Source organism: Sinocyclocheilus rhinocerous, unplaced genomic scaffold (genome assembly GCF_001515625.1).
Source record: "Sinocyclocheilus rhinocerous isolate Xijiao unplaced genomic scaffold, SAMN03320098_v1.1 scaffold397, whole genome shotgun sequence".
In the NCBI taxonomy this organism is placed as follows: Eukaryota; Metazoa; Chordata; class Actinopteri; order Cypriniformes; family Cyprinidae; genus Sinocyclocheilus; species Sinocyclocheilus rhinocerous.
This window is the reverse complement of record NW_015663491.1, coordinates 14,500-31,588: the sequence shown is the minus strand read 5'-3', so window position 1 is coordinate 31,588 and position 17,089 is coordinate 14,500. Positions and strand designations below refer to the sequence as shown.

The 17,089-nt window shown below is 37.3% G+C and overlaps 3 protein-coding genes across 4 annotated transcripts; 1 reads left to right on the top strand and 2 right to left on the bottom strand.

Moving 5' to 3' along the window:
• Positions 1-1,018: 1,018 nt before the first annotated feature.
• Positions 1,019-5,290, bottom strand: rad51c (RAD51 paralog C). The gene is made up of 9 exons (XM_016539101.1): positions 4,866-5,290; positions 4,491-4,734; positions 4,189-4,346; positions 3,887-4,020; positions 3,640-3,771; positions 2,835-2,901; positions 2,686-2,746; positions 2,065-2,125; positions 1,019-1,454 (listed from the first exon to the last, which is right to left on the bottom strand). The coding sequence occupies exons 1-9, from the start codon at positions 4,981-4,983 to the stop codon at positions 1,341-1,343; spliced, it is 1,089 nt and encodes a 362-aa protein (XP_016394587.1). The 5' UTR covers positions 4,984-5,290; the 3' UTR covers positions 1,019-1,340.
• Positions 5,291-6,388: 1,098 nt separating this feature from the next.
• On the top strand, positions 6,389-8,613 carry LOC107728826 (autophagy-related protein 101-like). Of its 2 annotated transcripts, none has more exons than XM_016539098.1 (3): positions 6,389-6,473; positions 6,702-6,972; positions 7,980-8,612. In XM_016539098.1, the coding sequence occupies exons 2-3, from the start codon at positions 6,721-6,723 to the stop codon at positions 8,382-8,384; spliced, it is 657 nt and encodes a 218-aa protein (XP_016394584.1). In that variant the 5' UTR covers positions 6,389-6,473; positions 6,702-6,720; the 3' UTR covers positions 8,385-8,612. The 2 variants fall into 2 exon arrangements, with proteins under 2 accessions (XP_016394584.1, XP_016394585.1); XM_016539099.1 differs by having other exon boundaries at positions 6,402-6,464; positions 7,980-8,613.
• Positions 8,614-10,294: 1,681 nt separating this feature from the next.
• LOC107728872 (zinc finger and BTB domain-containing protein 21-like) lies at positions 10,295-15,633 on the bottom strand. The gene is made up of 2 exons (XM_016539172.1): positions 15,386-15,633; positions 10,295-14,112 (listed from the first exon to the last, which is right to left on the bottom strand). Exon 2 carries the CDS (start codon positions 14,105-14,107, stop codon positions 11,024-11,026), a length of 3,084 nt encoding a protein of 1,027 aa, XP_016394658.1. The 5' UTR covers positions 14,108-14,112; positions 15,386-15,633; the 3' UTR covers positions 10,295-11,023.
• Between the last annotated feature and the right edge of the window lie 1,456 nt (positions 15,634-17,089).

The following is a 17,089-nucleotide window of genomic DNA, read 5'->3' as shown; positions in this document are numbered from 1 at the left end:
TGGTTACCATGGTGCATATTTGTAAAGAACAACAAAGTGTAGCCTTGCCTGTATAGAGCAATCTGAAACTGTATTCATAGTCAGCCAGTCTAACCTGTCATATTCATCTTCAAAATTATAAGTCTTAAGGTGAAGCGATGTGTGATGCAGTGACCCAGGATGACAGTTACACAGCAGTGTAGGAATACCCAGTACCTTCCTCCTCACCTGAGAAAGCCTGAGGCCAAGAGCCTGTTACGACACATCCAGACAGTCACCCATCTTAACCCAGCCCTGACAAATGATGTAATCCTATTAGTCCAGCACTCCGTCACAGGCAGTTCTTCAATCATGATCTGTTCATGTGTCTAACATGGAGGTTAAAAACATCAAGTACCCAATGTCCCCTTCTTCCCACATGAACATAAAGCATTTAAGTCAGTTCTTCTGCCGGGTGTCTCAACTATCCATTGCCAGCCAAGGAAATATGAGGTGAAGTGCTCATATTTTATCTTTGTGCTGATGTAATGCTGGCTTCCCAGTGTATAATTCAATTAAAGTGATGAACCTCACACATATACGCTGGGAGTGAACGAACCTGGATGATATACTGATATTGAACTGGCACAATATTGCTGCGGCTACGTTATTAATGTTTCTTGGAGGTGAATGTGAGCGGTAAACTCTTTATCTCTATACTGTCACTCATGCATAAATCATGGCAGAAAGTCATTCCGATGTGACCTGTGCAACACAATGTACACAACAAAACCCTCTCACTGGGATCATTAGGGCCAAATTATTCAATACACTATTGCAAATTTAGTTAATGGCATATTATGGCACAAAGTTTGGGCCTGTGTGAATTAGGTGACATGATTAATGACTGGCGATTGTCAATTAGTTTGACTAATCACTAGCACTTGAAGCGGCACAAAAACAATTTTGCATATATTATATACAGAATATTAGCCAAGTAAAGTGTTGGAGAATAATGAACACCAAGAATAGCTTTTAATATTTTAATAAATATATGGTCTTTAACCTGATCCATCAACCAATTTAAGTTGGAAAGTTTTGGTCACTTTGGAATAGGTTTGCATTTTCAGTGTTTCCACCTGAATTGTAACATTGTCTGATTGTCTGGTGGGAAATATTGGATGCACTAATACCACAAACAATCAATATACTGTAATTTATTCAATAATAATCCAAGAACTAATCCTCCTTAATTGTGTTTTTATATAATATATACATATCTGTACATTCCTGCTATGATGTTTTCTTTTTCTCTCAGCACATTTCGAGTTTTGAAGTGGCTTCCTACTGCTTTGAAAAGCGAAATGGTCTGCAATACATCCTCAAGACCGATCCTCCATTCGTGGGTGTTTGCTGTGGTTTCCTGAAGGAGATGAGACTGCAGATGTAGCAGGTGTAGGTCTAGGTTCATCTGGGGCATCCCTAAAACCCTGGACCTGTGTGAGATCACAAATATGTGACTGTGTGTGTGTGTGTGTGTATCAGGGTTATTATATTTAACTAAAATTAACACCTTTAAAATGTTGAGTACTAAAAATAAATGTTAACCGAAATAAAATAAAAGATTAAACAACTTAAACTTGTTTTATTTCAGTTAGTTGCCAAAAACTATTTCTTATATTTGTTTAATTTAACTTTTAATTTAATTAAAGTACTAACTAAAATTAAACTAAAACTAATAAATAAAATAGAAATTAATAAAAAGGCATGTTCAAATATTAGACATATTTAAAATAGAAATATAAAAAACACAACAGAATTACTTAAACTTTAAAATGAAAGTGAAAACAGAATATAAAATGAAAATTCAAAATAAAATTAAAACAAACACTGTAATAGTATATCAATAATACTAAAATAACAGTAGTATGTGTGTGATATATGTATGTATATATATATATATATGTATATATATATATATACACACATGTGTGTACAGACACAGTATTATATGTATAGACACACTCTTGTGATATACCTTTATACATTTTCCTTACATTACATATAGATATATTTTCCTTATATCTTCCCCACTGTTAAACTTACTGTGATTTGATATTGAATTGTGGCTTCCATTTGACTTGGGGACTTGTACAGGGAGGCGAGCCTAAACACAGAGTGAACAGGGGAGAAAAGCATAAAATGACTTGTTTTTTTCATTGCAGAGTGCACATTCTCTCCCTCTCTGTCCTTGTCTGCTCGGTTTAAAAAGCAAGAGGGTCTGCGGCAATTCAAATGCAGGGAGGCTGAACTGTACAGCCAGCGGGAAGACCTTCAACTTTATGGCAAGAGACGAGAAAGCATGATGGAGATGCTCTCTGTGCATCTCTGCTGCCTGCTGCTACAGAGTAATAATAGACTGGCAGGTATGCAGGATGCATTATGAATAAGGTCTGGCTACAAAAGGCAAAGCAAGCTACTTGTTCAAAGTGATTCATTCCATCACCCACGGAGGTGAAGGGTAAAGAGTTTATGCAACATACTCTCGCTCGCTCTCTCTCTCTCCAGAAGACACATTTGGCTGAGAACCCCACAGATGTTGGCTTCGATTTTCTAAAGCCACATTTTGCTGTGTCAGGTTGAGTGGAATTAAAAGACTAAATCCAGCAGAAAAAAAACACAAACACCTTCCCACACAATTAGCAAATTAAAAGTGTTTATGTTTACCTTCGCAGTCCCTCCCAGTGCAGGATGAGCCTCTGCGTCGCAGCATGACCCCAACTCTCACCTGAAGTGTGAATTTTAATTGTTATTATGTTGGTAAATATGTAAAAAGAAAACACTGCATGAATGCATTTGTATCTGTTAAGTCCTACCTAAAGCAGGAACCAGCTTAGATTGGCCATTTGAAACTCTTGTCGTCATCTGATTGGTCAAAACAACCTAAGAGCACATGGTAACCAAATGTAATTATTTTTTATAAAAATGTATGTATATACAGTATATGTGTGTGTATATATATATATATATATATATATATATATATTTATTTATTTATTTATGAACATATATATACAGATAGATAGATTATAGACCAGCATTATTTTAGTATTGATATGCTATTAGTAAATATTTTAAATTAGATTTTAATTACATATTTTCTGTTTTTACTTCAATTTTAAAGTTTTTGCATTTTTGTTGTGTGTTGTAGATATTTTTACTAGTTGTTTTTATGCCTATATAATTTTTATACATTTTTATTTATTAGTTTTAATTGAATTTTAGTTAGTTAGTACTTAAATTAAATAAATTACAAGGTAAATTAAATGAAAATGAGATATATTGCCCTGGCAACTAGCTGGAATAAAACATGTTTAAGTTTTAAACAAATATTATTTTATTTTAATTTAATTATTATTAATTTACCCAAATGTGAGTATTCTGCAAAAATAATTAAATATATCCTAATCAAATATCCTGATCAAAACACACACACACGCATATGTATATATATATATATATATATACACACACACACACACAAACATATATTAAATTACTTTTTATTAAATATTAGATATTTTTTTAACCAAATATAAATATTCTGCAAAAAAATAATAATTAAATTGATTTGTCTGCTATTCATTATTCTTTGTTTCAGTAGTAAGATTTACTGAGTACCGCTACACTATGTTGTGTTGCTAGTTGGATGAGCTGCTGGGCAAGGCCATTTAGGAGACGAGTCCTCTGAGAAAGATCCTCAAAGTCATGCCGGAATGGGAAGGCGATGCTGTCAATCACTACTAACCTCACCTGTGATTGGATGATACAACAACATGTCATTTATAAGCATGTAATTAGCAGTATTGTAATATCACATTGCTGAAAGAGATGTCCTTAAGCAGCGGTCCTGATTATTCATTTTCACCTCGGGATGCTCAGAAAGGAAGTCAGGTAGGAGGTAAACCTCAGCTAACAGCTCTACATAGTCATGGCAACGGACCAAGAAGATGTTTGAGAGGATCTTCTCGACAGTAAGTTCCTCTAAAGCCTGTCTCTGTTCTAAGAGGAAAAGCAAAGACAGATTATTTGACAATTATACATTTTGTGTCTCATAAATGAATTCAAATGGGTAAAGTTGTATTAGGCCTGGAGAGCTCATAAAGCATTTTTTTTCTGAATATACGTACATTTAGGCATCCCAACTTATCTTAAATACTCAAATCAGACCTGTATCCTCTGCCAGGAGGGTGCAGTGCTGCACGGCTGCCTCTGCCATATCAGCAACCCGCTGCACTAAGAAACTCCCTTCTGTGTCTATATACAGTGCCTTTCCTCCCAGACCTCCAAAACACACAGGAATCTGCACATCCACAGCCAGCTGCATGCTTTAAAATGAAAAAAATCTCTTTTATGAAAATTATGAAGACATTTTTAGGGCACATAGCACTTTTGACATATATGTGCCACATATTACCAAGAAGTTGAATTAAGGATGCACTATACATTTTATAATCCATTTCCTCCCATACCACAGCTGAGTCTTTCCGACACCAGGGGACCCGCAGATCTCGGTGGTCTTTCCCACAGGCACGCCCCCTCCGAGGGCATCATCCAGGGCCGAGCAGAATGTCACAATGCTCCCCAGAGCCTGCTCCTGGTGCAGGAGATCCAGAGCTGTTAGGCTCTCTGTTGCTGCCCTCTGCTGGTGAGGCTGGCCATCATCCCTCAACATCTGCAACACCTCCACTGCCTCCTCCTGTGAGATACCTGCCTCTGAACGAAACAAGCACGGATATAACAAAAATGTGATTAAATGTACTTTTCTAGTAATCTGTGATTGTTGTAAGGCGGTAAGAAAGGTATTTTCGAATCCAAACAAGACTTGTTGATGGGTAAATAAATACCTTTACAGAGCTGAAGAGGACGCATGTCAATCAAGTCTGACGCCACTTGGAAACCCGCGTTGATGAGCTTCACCTTCACTGAGGGCGCCAGAGGGAGGCTGGGCACAGTCCTGTGCATTTTACTAGCGCTGACACTGACAAAAACCAGGCTGAAATGCCGTTTTAGACACGGTTGTCGGTTCTATGCCAGTTTAGGACAGATGACAACAAATTCTAGCCATTCGAAAATATCTTTCTTTGGGTGGACACACTCAAAATCACTCTTTGAAGAATTTACTATCGAAAGAATAGTTTTCTGAAATCAAAATATAAACATATGAGGACTTATGTTTCTTCATATATTTTTTTCTTCCCTTTGATACTCCCTCCAAAACAAGAAACGACGCGGAATGGGAAAATACTCTTCAAAATAAAAGTCCCAAGACGACGCCATTGACACATTTTAGTATACGATTATATTCAGTGTATTTATTGCATGTAAAATGCAGTGCTGGGGAGTAACTAGTTACATGTAACGGATTTTAAAAATAAATGTAACTTACAGTTACTGAGAAAATGTAATTAAATTACAGTTACTTATGAAAATGTTAATGATTGCAAACGGGGATACATCTGAATATTTTTACACACATACAGATATGATTGATTTATTTCCCAAATTGCATTCAAATTGCATTGAGACACCAATGTTTCAGGACTAACCCTAACCCTAACCCTGCCTGATTTAAATGTTTCAAAATGATTATCAGTTTAGAAACATTTTGAAAAAACAAATAGAAATTTAAATTTAGAAAAGTATCAAAAAGTAATCAATTGTAATCAGTTACACTACTTTAATAAAGTAATTGATATAGTTACACTACTTATTACATTCTAAATAGGATAACTTGTAATCTGTAACCTATTACATTTCCAAAGTAACCTTCTCAACACTGGTAAAATGATATAGTGATATATATATTTTAAGAGCCGTGGTTGGGATAGAGGAAGAGAAAGCATGCTACAAAATTATTGAATGGCTCTATTTATTATTGTTATTATTATTATTTAATTTTATTACTATTATATACTTAGGGACAATACAAATTTAGCATCATAATTTTATTACATATAATATTTACTATTGTCATAATCGTTATTGTATTATTTAACTTATTTATATACTTTATATACTACATATGCTTTAATTTTTGTTTGCATTTGTTGTAATGTAACTCACTTTGTAAAATGCCGTTGATTATATACATTTCTCTTGGTATTGTTTAAGTTATGCATATAATCATAATTTAAAAAAAAAACAATGTTCACAAGTACATAGCAAATAAATTATATCGCTACTAATTCAGAAATTAGCTAAAGAAAACCATAAAATCTTAGCCATTAAATCTTGCTAGCACGATCATTTCAGTCCGGTTCTTACTTAATAATGTTCCACTACTGAGCCTGCTATTTTATCTCGAAAACATGATGTGATGTGAACCAACCATTGCGATTATTACAACGCCAAACTGCACTGTCCCTTATCCCGCCCTGTACATCTGACGTGTGTTTACAAAACAAAAGCAGTCCATTGCAAGAAAAAATGTGCATCGACATTTTGTACGTAAGGTAAACATGTTATATAAACGCCCTATAGCAGCTTAAATTGCGTTTGGTTTTCGTAATTATATTGTTAAGTCGGTATTTTATTGTAAGCGGTTTCAGTCAGTCTGAAGTGGCGCAGCTCAGCGCTTTTTAGAAGCAGTTTTTTGAATGTGCTTGGATACGTGCCTATTTGACACAACTGAGCTCAGTTGAACATATCATTCTAAAGTCGTTTTGTTTTAATAACTGTAGAAGCTTATTATAGACCATCATGAACTGTCGATCAGAAGTCCTGGAGGTGTCAGTGGAGGGCAGGCAAGTGGAGGAGGCCATGCTGGCCGTCCTGCACACGATCCTCCTGCACCGCAGCACAGGTAAATTTCACTATAAGAAAGAGGGCACGTACTCCATCGGCACGGTGGGAACTCAAGACGTGGACTGCGACTTCATCGACTTCACATTCGTGCGAGTGTCTTCTGATGAGCTGGACAGGGTTATCAGGAAAGCGGTAGCCGAGTTTAAGGTACTTCTGATCACATTATTTCATATACGAGATATATTTGAATAGATTATTAGGCTGTATTTCACTATAAAGGTGCTCTATTTGGATATTGTACCATGGTAGTACCATAATACTCTTTAAAGTAACTTTAAGTACCATGGTATTACCCTACTTTATCATTTAACTTTAAACACTTTTTGTTAGGAGGTACTTTTTATACTTTATTAGGTCTTTCCATTCAATTCATTTCCTCAGTACTTCTTCAATTTTTGTTATTCTCCTTTCTTTTCATTTTTTTTCTTTTGTGTTAATAACACCCAGCACCAAAAGATAAAAGCACACAAATAAAGACATTAAAATAAACAATAAGTAGATAGATAAGTATTTTACATCTCCAAAGGAAAAAATTAACTTCTATTTACATATTATATTTCTACCATGCACTTAAGCACACCTGTAAGACATAATACATAAAAATAATCTGATATATATATAAAGCCTTTTATGTAAAAATGTATAGATCTGAATTCACTGTTTATGCGTGTGTGTATATATATATATATATATATATAGAGAGAGAGAGAGAAATATATAAATATTATATGGTCAAAAGTATTGACCATATAATGCACAGGTTTGACTACTTTAGTAATTTCCATGAGAACCTCAACCTAATTTCCATGAGACCTCTGGTGTGACTTTAAATGCAGACCTTGAGCCAAAAATTCATCACCAAACACCAATGACTTAATTTAAATATTTTTAGTGCGAACTATGTATAACAGAAGATTACTGGAAAAACAAATATGTACATACATAGTATATATATGGACAAAAGTAACATTAAGTTATTTAAAAAATGTATTTACACTATACCTGACTAAAAGCTAAAAAAAAAAACAATAAAACGCATAATAATAGACTGAATAATAATAAAATTATTCACCTAATAAATTAATATCCCAAACCTTTCAATAATGTAGCAACGTTCTTACACGTTTTGTAACCACAACCTTATTTCTACCCAGGATGCTCTTGGTAATTCTGGGAGTGATGGCATGGGTCAGATCTCTTTGGAGTTCTACCAGAAGAAGAAGTCACGCTGGCCCTTTTCAGACGAATGCATCCCGTGGGAGGTCTGGAGCATCAAGGTGAACGTGGTGAACCTGGCCAACGAACAGGAGCGTCAGATCTGCAGGGAGAAGGTTGGCGAGAAGCTCGGCGAGAAAGTCATCAACATCGTGGAGGTCATCAACCGTCACGATTACCTTCCCAAGATGCCCACGCAGTCGGAAGTGGACAATGTGTTCGATACGAGTTTGAAAGACGTCCAGCCGTATCTGTACAAGATCACGTACCAGATCACTGATTCTCTGGGCACGTCAGTGAGCACTACCATGAGGAGGCTGATCAAAGACACGCTGGCATTGTAAAGGACAGTGAAACAGCTGAAGCCAGATGCTTCTTGGATGTTTATGATGATCATGTCAAAATAGAAAATCACATTACATTGTTCCTGAATGGGATTTACACTTTCCCTGTATAATAATGGTATACACTATCGTTATATCAGCTAATTCAAGCAAGAATATTATTGTAACTTGTTTTTTGTTTTTTTTAATAAAATCTAATTATGTTACCTGAATTATATTGTTCGGAATTTGTTTGTCTGAATTTTTGCTAGCCTGATAAACATTAATTTAAGGACCATGTGTGTTAGCTTCCTTGGAAAGTGTTCGAACAAATGCAAAATATTTTATAAATATCAGCATTAGGCCACAAGTAGGTGTTCTTTTCAAGCATTAATTCAAAAGCTAATTAAGAACATTAATGTCTATTCAATTAAAAACAACAAAAATATGTAATACATAATTGTGAGGACTCCCATTTTTCTTCTCGAAGTTAAGTATTCTTATTTTAAACGTTTGTGTTTTTATTTTAGGAACAAAATGTATAATATATACAAGTGTCTGTAAATTTTGTAACTTGCATGGTCTCCAAATCAGAACACAAACACAGTATTACACAGTATTGATATTTATTTTTAGAAAGCAAGCACAGAAAACAGTAGAAAATGCTTTAACACAAAAACTGATACAGTTTTTAAAGCCACATTAGAACAATTCAAGTGCTTACGAATATTAGTTATTGCAGTGATACCACAAGAATACCAAAAAAGATATACTTTTCATAAAACAGAGAAAATGTTGTATGTGTTGTACAAACAAAGACCATAAAAATGTGTTTTGAGGATTAAATGTTCTGTTCTGTCATCGCTATTCATTCAAAGTCGTACAATCGTTCGATGAACCATAATAAGAAGTTTATCAATTCCTGAAATCATTTTATCATCAGGACGCATGTTGATCCGATTCTTAACCCAAAACAAGAAGCATATTATGTCATGTAATACTGGGGTCAAAAGTAAATGCAAACTAAATCAGGTACTTCTATCCTCCTGAGTAATAGGCAACTTATTCATTAATGAATGCCTTTGGGGGGAAATACGTTAAAAAGGAATGTGTTACCATTTCATCCATCAAAATATAGACTAAATGACAGTAGCTGATGGAAAATGCAAAGAGCAAGCAACATATTTAGATTTTGTGCTCAACAAAGGCCACAAGCTTGTGAAGCCAAACATCCCCTAATGTAAGGGAAGAAGACTTTTTACTTAATTGATTTAATATTTCAAACACTTGCTAAATATGAGGAAGAAATATCAAGGAATAAGATTACTGTTTTTGTGCTTTAATGTTTTAGAATGAAGATCTTCTCTGGGTCATACTGTCACAGAAAAGGTCCACTGAACATTGGGAATGTCCAACCATTCAACGTCATTGCATCAAGACTTCATTAATCACTGAGTACTGAGTTCTGGTAAGTTGAGCTTACACTATGGTAAAGCTCACAATGTACTGATACAGTACTGATACAGTGTGAAAATCTACTCAAACGTAATCTCTACACATTTATGAGAAGTAATTCCCACATATACTGCATGTCCTGTACAACAAATGTATTAGGAGATCCACATTGCAGGCACACACTAAACTGCTTAAAGAACATCACCCCAAACCTGCAATTTTGTACATATAAAGCCTTCTATTTGTTCAATACAATCACTGAATATTATCCACAACCTCTAAACAAAAATAGCATGTAAGTCTACATAACTGGCAAAAGCACATCAACAGAATACTCTTAAAATGAAAAATACAACTTAACTAGCAATGTTGAAATTAAGTTATAAAGGTTTTCCTCTATAAATGATCACAAAGTTTATTGTATAGTTTGATATCTATTATTGTCTGCTTAAGGTATGGTTTTATATGGTTCAATCACATCTTAAATCAAGATGTAAATCTTCATTCTCTTAAATGATCAAAGCAACAATTTAAGATTAATAGCTCTAACAACATAAGCAGGGCTGAATTGGGAATTTAACAAAAAAAAATCAAATATTTAAACATCTTTTTCTTATTTTTCCTTAACTTAAATGGGGCATAAATAAACTTAAAGCTATCGTTTTAGGCCAGTAAAGAGGGAATTAAAGTCTATTAATGCCCTTTCTACACCAGCCTGTGCTTTTAATAGAGAGCAATGTTTTTTTGGAATTGCTTCAAAGTGCTAAATAACAGCATAAAGGCCACTAAAACAACAGAGGTGTACGCAAGTCTTCCACGTAACTATCCAAAAAAGTAATCACTCATTTTTTGTTTGCAGTAAATCAAAGAAAGTACTAATGTGAAAGAAATCAGTTTCATTTATAACAGTCTTTCCTGATCACTGAAAAGTGAACTTAGAAATAATACAGGGAAATGCTTTCGAAAACAAATGTATGTTTTAAGCAACTCTTGGCATGCAATCCAAGATGCATTCAGGAAACTCTGACAGTCTGAATACTGTTTATAGAAATAAGGTGTAATAAGTATGATCAAATGCTATTAATAAATCCCTGGGTTTCATCTGCAAGTGTTTCCCAAAGTAAATCATGTGACAGTTTAAAGGAGACAAGGTCCAAGTTAGTCAACTTTAATGGTTAGGGCTACAAATGTGCAAATCTGCGCTGTTACATATGGCTCTGCTCGTGACTCCACAGACTGAAAGCGGTCTTAAATGTCCGGTGACAGAATTTGCACATGTACTGCCGTTTAAAGGTGAGCGCAGAGAGAGTTGGGGCATGGTAAAATAGCGTGTCGGATTCCTGAGGGGTGATTGTTTTTTCTGCGCTGTCGGACTTGGCGTGAGATTGTTCCCTAGGCTCATCGTCGCCTGTTTTGTCCTGCTCTGGCTTCTTGAGTTTGGTTGACGGTGACGTGGAGCCTCTGGGTTCCTCTTCTGGGGCATCCACCCTAGAATGGGTCGCTTTAAGTGGAGAAGTTGGAGGCTCTGGGATGGAAATTGTGAGAGGTGGAGAAGGAGACGGAGAAGACTGAAGCCTGTCGATGTCTCTCATCCCTGGCTCTTCAGGTGTGGACATGTGGGACTGGTAGTGGCTCCAGAGGCGGAAGTTGGTCCTGAATGCTTTGTGACATATGTGGCAGATGAAGGGTTTGATGTGGCAAAGCAGTTCCTGATGTCGTTCCAGGTCTTTGTGGGCACTGAAAAGCTTCCCACACTTCTCACAAGGCCAAACACCCGGTTCCTCGGATCCAACAGAAGCGGTGCTCATGCCATCCTTGGCTGATACTGCTTCCTCTTGAGGTTCCTCTTTGACCTGCAGCTCCCCTTGACCGTGAGCACTCAAGTCCTCTGGGACATAAGACCATGAGTCTTCAGAATCATACATGGGTGGAACCGATGAGTCACTGTACACTCCTTCCTCTCTGGAGTCATGTCTCGACTCCTGAGAAGAAGGAGGAACTCCGAGAACGTTGGATGATTCGTCATGATTGCTCTCCTGGAGACCGAGAGTCAACTGCTCCTTCACACTCATTATATTGTGATTGTGAACTTCAACCTGATGACGCCATATGCTGAAAGAGGACTTAAACGTGCGCATACACTCAAGACAGGTCAGCTTCTTGTACTTGCAGTGAGCTTCGTGGTCTTTCTTGACGACTGTGTTGGAGAATCGAAGTCCGCAGTATGGGCAGACGGTAGCATACCTGCAAGCTCTCTCATGGTCTTCTAATTCAGTCAAAGAGGGCAGTTTCTCATTGCAGAGCCGGCAAGAAAAGACATCCTTATCTTGGTTTTCTTCAAGATGTGTCAACTGCTGCTGCTGCTGCTTGTATTGAAGGTCTCTCTCGGCATCCATGTCAAGGTTAGCCGGCTCAGCGGAGTGTCCTTTCATATGTAGTTTTAAGTGTGATTGAAAGAAAAACATTTTGCCACAATAGGGGCATCCGTAGGACCTCGATCGCCTGTTTTTCCTGCCGAAGGGTTGCGACTGCAGGCCTTGCTTGGATCTCCGGAGCTTCATAATCAAGGCCTTCTTTATCTCCCGCTCTCGTACTATATCAATTAGCTTCCTCTGAAACTTCTCATCCAGGACAGAATAGGAACTAGAAGAGGGTGCAGGATTTTGAACCACGCCGTGTTGGGTTTGGCAGTGAGTCCAGACTTTGAAGTTTGTGTGAAAGCGTTTGTGGCAGATGTCGCACGCATACGGCTTCTCTGGGTTGTGGTACATGTTTACATGGCGATACAGACCTGCATTGGACCTGAAAACCTTCAGGCAGTTCCAGCACTTAAACATTTTGTTTGGCCGAAGTTCTCCAGGTTCCTCATTACTTTTGTCCATGTTGGAATTGTAAGGTACCTCATCAAATGTGCTTTCCTGATGCATCAGATGATGCTCATTAACAGGCCTAGATCTCTTAAAGGGCATATAACTACCATCTATCTTAGTCTTCCTCTTCATCGAGGGAGTGAAGTACCCTCTTGGACCTTCATCATAGTTTGCCTGAAAGTCTTTGAAATTTACCGGCAGGTTGTCTCCAACAGTAATGCGAACTATTTCAGTGGGGTCAGCAAGAGGACTGCTGGGCTCCGCTTTAATTCGGAGTTGAGTCGTTTGAGTGCCCTCCGTCTGATATGCATTTCGCTGTCTCGACCTGAGAAGAAGTGGCATATCTTTTGACACCCGATCCTCATTTTCAGGGTATGGCGACCTTGCTGTTGTGGTAATTAACTTGACCACGGATTGTACTCGACTTTGTGAGTCCTTTAGCTCCAGAGCTGGAGAAAAAACGGGAACTGGACTATCCATCGACAATGATCTGCGCAGCAGACTTTTAATAAGTGGCCCACTTCGGTCTACAGTTTGGTTGCGTGGACCTTGATGTTCACCCACTGGTCTGGAATCATGCGATGCTTCCATTCTTCCATCATTGGCGCCGTCAGTCTGATCTGATTGTAGGCTTGCATGCTGTACAGACTCACTGAATGACACTGAGGATGTTAGTTGCGGCCTCATAGATTGCGATCGGTATTCAGTTCGACGTCTCAGTATGGATGTTGGTGAGGAGATGATAGATCTGCAAATGCCATCGTCTGTGTTTTTATATGAACTTCTGCTGTTGGAGGTACTGTTGGACTCTTTTTCATTTGGTCTGATGTGTCCTGAGGATTGGCTCTGATTACTGAAATCGTGTGTGAGCGAGAGTGGCTCTGTGGCCTGTTTAAACGGTTTTCCCTGAAGAGTCGAACTTTTCCTCTGAAACACATCCATGCCAGGCTGCTCACCTTGACCTTGATGTACAATAACACTTCTCTTTTGAGAAGCGCCATCCTCCTCCTCAGAGAACGACATCCGTTTCCTTGACACAGAGTATGACGCCTGAGGTCTTACAGACATGATGTTGGTTAGAAAGGGAATGCCGAGGGTATATCCCAGCTCCTGTATAGCTGCCAGGCTGCATTTCTCCACAAACAGAGATGAGGAGTAGATGTAGTTGAGCACAATCTCAAATGCGTCAGGCTCACAGAAGTCAAGCTGAACAATGGAGCGGTTCTCTGCGTCCCTTCTGGAGAACACAGACTGGAAATATTCACTGCATGCTGCAAGGACGCTTTTATGGGCCTGGTATTGTTGATCACCTACTAACAATACGACATCACAGAGCTGACCCTTCAACCGCTGCTCGTTGAGGACACCCAGCAGAGAAATACCATGGGAAGGGTTACAGTAGTGCCCCAGGCTCTCCATTTTGGCTTTGAAGGGGAGTGAAAGAAAATATTAATTTAGTGACATTGAAAAGTCATAACAACAGTGATTTCAATTAAGCTACAAAATTATCTTGGTAACATTTTACACAAATATTAATACGCTGACATGACTACAAATGATTTTTTTTTTTACATCATTTATTTATGTATTTGTATCTAAATTTATAAATGCACTGTTTGTGCATTGTGAATTCATGTTTGCTCATAATACATTCACTTATTTATACAACTTGAAATATTACAAATATATTCATATATGTAGAAAATGAACATTAATGTACATTTAAAAATACCCAATGCATTAAATAATGTTAAAATTAAATCTTATAAAAATGATTACCATCATCTTATAAAATGATATCTTAGATAGGCACAAAACATGTAAGCTGACATAACATTTGTCTCAAACAAATACACATTTCCATCAAATTTGTTTTCTTTAAAAAAAAAACACCATACAGTTATTGAAACATCTGAAATCAGATTAATATTTAGTATTTAGCCTTTGAATATTGTCTTGAATAATGAGGCACTCTGGACTGATTGGCAACCACTGCAATATAGTGTTAAAAAAACATAACATAACAACAATCTGACGAAGACGCCTGACTACAAACACTATTCATTTATTAATACATTTTAAAATAAAATGTATGTTATTTAGTAAGCTGTTAAATAATATGTCACTGTAGAATTACAATAAGCAAATAAATATCATAAAATACAGTAAGCGGGCCTACCCAGCGTCTACGCACGCGCACAACGACCGCTGATTACATCATGTCTAACGTTAGTTACAGTTGGTTTTACGCTGCTTAGAGTGACTATTCGCTCATTAAAACGAGGCGTGAGTATATTTATATTTCAACTGAAATGATTTCGCTGCATATTCCTTCCTCTTAATCTCGAGCTCCATTTCAAATAAAACCATTTGTTGATTCACCGTTGCCAAACTGTGACCATATCAGCAAACAAGTCACAAAATACAGGCAACCGGTTGCGTTTCTTCACGCTACTATTCACAAGATAGGAAATGAAACGATTAGAACACGCGTCTGCGCACACACAGCCTCTCCTGTCACCGACTGCGCAGACGTCGCATCCTGCACAACAGACTGAGAGCAGCCGTTTCTGTCAGGAAAGAGAGCGCGCGAGAAAATCTCCTCGGCGTTACGTCAGGAAAGGCTGATTTTACCCAAACAACATTCAACTACTTCAATTAGACGACGAAATAAAGTTGTTCAGGATTTCAACTCACCCTAGTTCGGTGGCTTTAGATGCCCCTGAGCTCCGACACTGGACTTTGTTTCAGAGTTGCGTTGAGCATGAAGCAGTCGTGATTCCATCCATCTTGTATTTGACGTCATCCCACTCTAGGGATGAGGTCATCGCTAAGAACGCTCGTCACGTGTGCTGCTCTCTGATTGGCTGCTGTATAAGCTGTGGGCGTTCACGGAGGAAATGAGTGGAGGATGACGGACTGATAAACAGTGGAGATGAGTTCGCACGTATGCACACACTTGTTAAAGAGATAGGAAGCTTTTTGTCATTAAGTATACAATCAGTACTTCTAAAGACAATGTTATTTTCCCCCTGGAAGTATTTATTATTTAATCCACTGTATTTAATAATAGGTTTACAAAAAAAAATGTATTTTTTTTTGCACACAGCGTATAGACAATGTGTTTTAACAATGTGATTTTTAAAATACATAATATTGGTGAATTGTATAACATTATTTTCATTTGAATAATGGAAACGATAACCATATTCATTCATTATCAAAATAGTTAGTTGTTGCTGCACTTAGAATTGTATTTTGCAATTTTAAGTTGCAGCATATCTAAATGATCACACTGCATAGTTCTTTTTAATTATGCTTAAATTTGCGTATATGATGTATTTCTGTGCTAAATTATGTATATGATGCATGCTAATTATCTGGGTTCTTTCCCCTCTGAAACTAATTAAAGTGACATGCTTAATAAGGTTTGTCACAGGTAGTCATGGGACTTTGTACTCATTATATCTTCCTAAGGGAAAGCTATATTGTGTTTACCTGTATAAAAGCCAGGTTAACTCATATCAAAGTGAAATTACACGAAGCAAGTTTCAACATTATCACTTTTTTTTTTTTGGACATGCCTTATATCCAGGGCTCCCATTGTCAAGAAAAAAACCTGGGGCTATCAGGATTTTTTATTTTTTACTTTAATTGTGATTAGTAGAGGTAGTTCAAATATCTTGGTATCTTAATATATATATATTTCTAGTAATGCCATGCAGAATTCATTCAATCAAAAGTGTTTAGTTCTATTAGTGAAGTGTGGCGTCTCATACTCAGAATTTGTGCTCTGCATTTAACCCATCCAAGTGCACACACACCCAGAGCAGTGGCGCACGGGGAGTAGTTGGGGTTCTGGTGACCTGCTCAAGGGTCTCACCTCAGTCGTGGTATTAAAGGTGGAGAGAGTGCTGGTTATTCACTCCACCCACCTACAATTCCTGCCAGACCTGAGACTCGAACCCATGACCTTTGGGTTACAAGTCTGACTCTCTATCCATTAGGCCACGACTAATGGATAGGATTAGTTCACCCAGGATTAGTTCACCAAAAAGGAAAATCTGCTGAAAATGTACTGGCCATCCAAGATGTAAGATGATTTTGTTTCTTCATCCGAACAGATTTGAAGAAATTTGGCATTACATCACTTGCTCACCAATGTATCCTCTGCAGTGAATGGGTGCCGTCAGAATGAAAGTCTAAACAGCTGATAAAATCTCTCTTTTTTTGCTTGTAAATGATGCTTGATCTAAGCCGATTTCTCTCCTGATTCAGACAAGATGACTTTTTCACTGGAATAAGCAATATTATGGACAGTGGGCTTTTAAAGTTAAAAATGTCTTAATGATGAGTTTATTACAAACATGCAGCTTTTCACTTCACAAGACTTCAGTTGAT

Coding starts and splice junctions, on each gene's coding strand:
- rad51c (XM_016539101.1), bottom strand. CDS start 4,983: ATGCACAGGACTGTGCCCAGCCTCCCTCTGGCGCCCTCAGTGAAGGTG. Junction 4,735..4,865: donor TCCTCTTCAGCTCTGTAAAG/GTATTTATTTAC, acceptor TGTTTCGTTCAG/AGGCAGGTATCTCACAGGAG. Junction 2,902..3,639: donor CAACACAACATAGTGTAGCG/GTACTCAGTAAA, acceptor ATGTGCTCTTAG/GTTGTTTTGACCAATCAGAT.
- LOC107728872 (XM_016539172.1), bottom strand. CDS start 14,107: ATGGAGAGCCTGGGGCACTACTGTAACCCTTCCCATGGTATTTCTCTG.
- LOC107728826 (XM_016539099.1), top strand. CDS start 6,721: ATGAACTGTCGATCAGAAGTCCTGGAGGTGTCAGTGGAGGGCAGGCAA. Junction 6,973..7,979: donor AAGCGGTAGCCGAGTTTAAG/GTACTTCTGATC, acceptor ATTTCTACCCAG/GATGCTCTTGGTAATTCTGG.